General features: G+C 28.0%; 1 protein-coding gene across 1 annotated transcript; it reads right to left on the bottom strand.

The window, feature by feature from the left end:
- Positions 1-2,179: 2,179 nt before the first annotated feature.
- LOC103310543 (zinc finger protein 28-like) lies at positions 2,180-4,526 on the bottom strand. Its single transcript, XM_008189173.1, has 4 exons — positions 4,442-4,526; positions 2,913-3,167; positions 2,255-2,772; positions 2,180-2,188 (listed from the first exon to the last, which is right to left on the bottom strand). The coding sequence occupies exons 1-4, from the start codon at positions 4,524-4,526 to the stop codon at positions 2,180-2,182; spliced, it is 867 nt and encodes a 288-aa protein (XP_008187395.1).
- Positions 4,527-6,070: the final 1,544 nt, after the last annotated feature.

The following is a 6,070-nucleotide window of genomic DNA, read 5'->3' as shown; positions in this document are numbered from 1 at the left end:
GTAATGTATTACATCGATATTGATCAATGAAAATATATTTTTGCAACAATTATAAGTAATGCGGATACTATGCTATCAGCATACCTTTAAACACGTTGGTCTTTATTTTATAAGCGTACCTATAAGTCAATAGAAACTGTATTTCACTTCTAGTTATACAACGTTCATATGATTATGATGTGTACCAGACAAGTCCTTTGGATCTTGAATATATTTTCAATTAAATGCCTCTTACAAAGGAAAACAGTTGAATGTCGCCATTAACATGGAGCCAAATATATCATTGTGAATTTTTATAAAGTTCAGTATCATCAGAATATCATTATTTGTTATTATTGTGTATTATATAAACTGTAACTGCATTCGCATTTTGTTATTTTTTTTTTAATATTTCGTCATAACTGGTAGATTAGGTAGGTTTTTTAATGTGCAATAAACTTATGTAAAGCATAATTTGGACTTTGGTCATACCTAAAAAAATTACTTTAATTTAGCGCAAATATTATTGTTAATATTAATGTTGGTGTCAAATGTGATTTCTTTGGTTTCGAATACAGTACTTTTTTTTTTATAATAAATAGGGTTGTTAACTAATTTTAAACATATGCTTACATAGTTTTAAAAATTGACCAAAACTGTATAAAGTCAAATTAAATATTCCTTATTATTTTTAATATTATATTATTCGTTTATCTAAGCTAAATAAGTAAAACTAACAAATTAAAAAAAAAAATAAATTATAAACTATGAATATTTAACATTAACAATTCAAATAAAATAATATGTCAAACAACTAGTCTTTATTGGAAAATAAAAGTTGAATAGTAATAAATTGATAAATGGCCACTAGTCTTCAATTTCATAGTATACATAATTATATCACAATATCCAAGTATATTTTATATTTTATTGGTATGGAGTAGGTATTTTTGTTGGGATTTAAATTTAAAAATAACAATTTATTTGTCTTGGATTTATAATATCTGGGACTTCATAACATAAAAAACATTTATTACAAGGTAACTAAGTTAATACCACTGAAACTTTATGAATTAATATTAGGTAATGTGCAGATGTCGCATTTATAGGGTCTTTCTTTGATACCACCAGGAACACTCATGCCACGCTTTCACTATTTATTACTATTCTCACTTTTTTTTTAATGTTCTTACTTTTTTTCACTTATTTCATACATTTGTTTTTTTAAATATTTTATAATATGAATAATTTAAATGTTACATGTGATAATAAAATGAATATAGGTTATATGTGATGGTAAAATTACAAATTCTGCAAATATCAAAATGCATTTCATGGTGATCAATGTTATGTTGAGAAATTCTAAAAAATAATATATCAGTACATGAAATAAAATCCGCACTCTAAAAGAGCTTTTAAATTTTTATTCAGTTCAGGTACCTATTCTATTCGGAGGGGTGCCAGTTAAAATCACAAAAAAAATATCGCGAAATCATTCATTTCATACCTTCTATTTTCATGTATAACACTCTGAAATCTCGTTGTCCAGTACCAGACGGCTGGTGTGTGGCCGATCGCCGTGCAATCACACGTACGCCGTGCAAATATATTCTGAATTAACTAATTGAGAATCGAATAATATAATGACCGATTCCACACCTTCTGCATTAGATAACACACGTCTCCAGCTACCCTCCCCGTCATTTGCATGTAAAAAAAAATAAAAACCCTGTACACTGTGAGCTGACGGCTGAAGTCTGGCCGATCTAGCTGCAATCAGCCGGTCGACATGCAAATAGTACTTTAATAACTTAATTAAAAATTGAATAATATAATGACCGATTCCACACCTTATGCATTAGATAGCACACGTCTCCAGCTACCCTCCCCGTCATTTGCATGTAAAAAAAATAAAAACCCTGTACACAGTGAGCTGACGGCTGAAGTCTGGCCGATCTAGCCGATAGTACTGGGTATTTACTGCGTAAATAGATATATACTTAAAATACTAAAATATACAAATAAACAAAACAAATGTATGTGTATTAAGTCTATATACTAAATATATATATATATATATATATTGTAATGAAACATGCAAAATTTTCAAAGACGGAAGTAAGTATCATAATACAGTTATAGAAGAGCCTACTGAAAAGTTCAATTGCTGCTTGAGAGGAAACATTAATGCTGTGATGTGTCAGTGTTTCTAAAAAAAAAAACAATATCAATGTTTATAAATTCTTAAATTTTTAATAAAGTTTCAATATATTACCATTTTACTTCGATGAGCCGCAAGCATACACGGAACAGGGAATGCTTCATCACACATCTTGCATTTATATGGGGTTAGTAATGTATGTACTCGGTTATCATGATATCGTAATTGCCGTTTTCCAGAATAGAATTTTTCACATTTTGGGCATTTAATTGAAGCATTGTTATGTATTAGTTTCACATGAGCATTTAAATTCCTTTTGTCTCCAAATTCTTTACTACACTCTTTGCATTTGTGTTTTAAAACACCTATATGTAGGTTTTCGTGCTCGCGCATGGTGTCTTTTCTTTTAAATGTTTTTGGACAATATTGGCAGGCAAATATACCAGGGCTGTGGGAAGCCATATGCCTCTTAAACCAGCAGTTGAATTTAAAAGGTAAATCACATTTGGCACAGTGATATTTATAAGGAGAGTCGACACTGCTATCTGTGGATTGAATCGATCCTTCATCACCAGAAATGTTTTCTACTTCATCAGAGGAATAAATTTCTGTGTCGGAACCACTAGACTCTTCTGTAATATAAGTAAAAACTATTGTCATAATTTAATTTTAAAAAAGAAAAGAAAAATGATTCTAGTTAAATGCAACTCCATTATTCTCTTTATTGGTAATGTCGTTGCCCCCTCCGTCTGAAAACTGCTTGCCATTTTACTTATTAAATGCATGTATCTGTCTGTATCCAGGGTTACCGTATCTGCCGTTGTCCATTCGTCTTCTATTTGATCCCATTTTCTTTTTGATGTCTCCAATATTTCTTGAAAGTTGTATGACAACCGAACAAGTTCAATTGCTGCTCGAACATCTGGATCTTCTATGTGTTTAGACATCCGAGCTTTAGCATGCGCGGTTGATATTCGAATTAATGTCTCCAAAGTCCTGACGGTCACAGGATGTGACAATGCCGCCCCTGTTTCAACACATTGGTTAACACGCTTATTTCATACATTTGTTTTTTTAAATATTTTATAATATGAATAATTTAAATGTTACATGTGATAATAAAATGAATATAGGTTATATGTGATGGTAAAATTACAAATTCTGCAAATATCAAAATTCATTTCATGGTGATCAATGTTATGTTGAGAAATTCTAAAAAATAATATATCAGTACATGAAATAAAATCCGCACTCTAAAAGAGCTTTTAAATTTTTATTCAGTTCAGGTACCTATTCTATTCGGAGGGGTGCCAGTTAAAATCACAAAAAAAATATCGCGAAATGTTTTAACATCGAAAACAATAGTAGCGAATAATAAATAATATTCAAATTTGTTACGAAAAATTATGTATAAAAAACATTATCGTCATAATACTATAAAATAAAATACCTAATATAAAATAAAAATAAAATTTGATATAATAAATTATAGGCATTACTTCTTAGGTATTCTAGTTTGTCCCTTTTGCGTTTTCTGGACGATTCGACGGTAACCACTACTGATTTATTTTCATTTCATTTAAACTTTGAATTAGTTCAATAAATTTCCATATTATTGGACGAAATAAATTCAAAAAATTATTGAAGCCTATATTATGCCACACTTCAACATAATTATTTCTTACTTTTCGCTATTTATGTATTCGCTGCTAAAACATTTTGCGATTTTGATTTTCGCTGTTTTATTTTCGCGATTTTCATATAATCTCGTGTTTGAATTAAATTCTCCACAGTTGTAATGTTAGAAATATCAGTGTCTTCCACTGGTGGTTGTATGAAGGGTGATTTTTTTAAAATCATGTAGGTACTCAGCAGTATCGCAGCATTGTTTAAGTGAATCCAAATAAATCAGTCTTTGAATCATATCCGGCTCTTTGTTGCGTATTCTTAATTATATTATCGAACAAATTTGGTGCAAGACAGTCATGTAACCTTGGTGTAAGCCAGTGGATATGATTTTTTCTGTAGTACAACAGGTTTATTCCACTTATTTTAATATAACTCTTTTGAATCGTTTGTTGTGAGTTCTAGGGACCTCTGTTTTTGAAAGGTACTAGTTAAAATCACGGAAAAAAAATCGCAAAATGACAAAATCATTAATTAAGTTTATGTGTGTTTAATTAGTATGAGTAGTTAAGTTAATAGTGTACAGTGTATTATTTTAAGTAGCGTAATTAGGATAAATATTGTTGATATTAATTCAATAGTGGTTATAATAGCATAAAACTTAAAACTTTTTACTCTCCAAAGTTTGGTTTATTGATTGATATAATTCCTTTTTAATTGCTTTATTTTTTTTATACTTAGGCTGTTCGTCTATATACATTTTGGATAAATCGTTGATGTTTTTTTTTGTCAGGTGCATGGTTTACCAAAAAGTTTGCCAGTGACACAATTTCAGCCGATTGATTCAATGGTACAATATCATTACCTGATATGAATTTTTGTATCAGACATGCATTATTTAAATATTTTGCGCATCTATTTGGTATTTGCCGAAACGTTGTAAAATTAAGATAATATCATTTGTACAGAATACGTTAGTCTCATATTCATCTAACTTTAATTATGCACCAAATATTATTGCTGACGCAACCATTTTTGCATTTCCTTGAGAAAAAAATAAACGAAAAAATAAAAATTAAAATTTAAAAAAAAAACCACATCATTTTGACTTGGACCATTGTAACGAGTCAGTTCTGCATGTTTTGTAATGATATAAGGTGGCACTTAAAAGCTTGAAAATTTAATAGGAGGCTCCTAGTATATTGTTTCAAAGGCAGATGAAAAATATTAAAAATCGTTAGTCACAGTTTTTTTTTTATAAGCATTTAAAGTTCAAAAAATGACAAAATATGGAAAAATCACGAAAATTTGCAAATTATTTCGAGTTAGAAATTCATAAAAATTTTTCTTTTTAAATCTAAGATATGAAAATGTAATACAAGATTCCTTATAAGATTATCTACCTTTATCAAACAAAAAATATCTATAAGAAAGTCAAATTACATTTTTATGATCGTTTGAAATTCAAATTTTTACAACATTGGATATTCACTCGATTTCTCATGTAGCGATTTCCTTATTTTGTTGTAATTCAAAAACGAATAACTGCAGATACATGAAAATTTTACCGAATGTTTATATTAGCATTTCCTATACACCATACAATTTTGAAAATATTTTGACTCTTTTTGAGCTGTTTACGGACATTTTCAGTTTTAAATTTTTTTAGTTTTTTTTTCTATAAATATCAATAAAGTTTTATCTGTTGGGCCAAAAAGTGTATAAATTTAATACAAAGCTCCTGAAATATTGTTACAATATCAGTTGAAAAATATTAAAAATATATAGGGACAATTTTTTTTTATAAGCATTTAAAGAACAAATTTTAATTTGAAAAATTATTTTGTAGTTAAAAATTTATAAAATGTTCAATTTTTGTATCTAAGAATTGAAAATTTTAAACAAGATTCCACGTAAGTAATTAATTCTGTTACCAAAAAATCTAAAAAATACATTTACACAGTTTTTTTTTATAAGCATTTAAAGTTCAAAAATTGAAAAAATATGGAAAAATCACGAAAATTAGCAAATTATTTTGAGTTAAGAATTCGTAAAAATTTTTCTTTTTAAATCTAAGATTTTAAAATGTAATACAAGATTCCTTATAGGATAATCTACCTTTATCAAACAAAAAATATCTATAAGAAAGTCAAATTAAATTTTTATGATCGTTTGAAATTCATATTTTTACAACATTTGGTATTTACTCGATTTCTTACGTAACGATTTTCTTATTTTGTTGTAATTAAAAAACGAATGACTGTAGAAACTTGAAAATTTCACTGATGTTTATATTAGCATTTT

Source organism: Acyrthosiphon pisum, unplaced genomic scaffold (genome assembly GCF_005508785.2).
Source record: "Acyrthosiphon pisum isolate AL4f unplaced genomic scaffold, pea_aphid_22Mar2018_4r6ur Scaffold_20950;HRSCAF=22615, whole genome shotgun sequence".
NCBI lineage: Eukaryota > Metazoa > Arthropoda > Insecta > Hemiptera > Aphididae > Acyrthosiphon > Acyrthosiphon pisum.
Note: the sequence above shows the minus strand (reverse complement) of the source record. Positions and strands in the feature narration are given on the sequence as shown.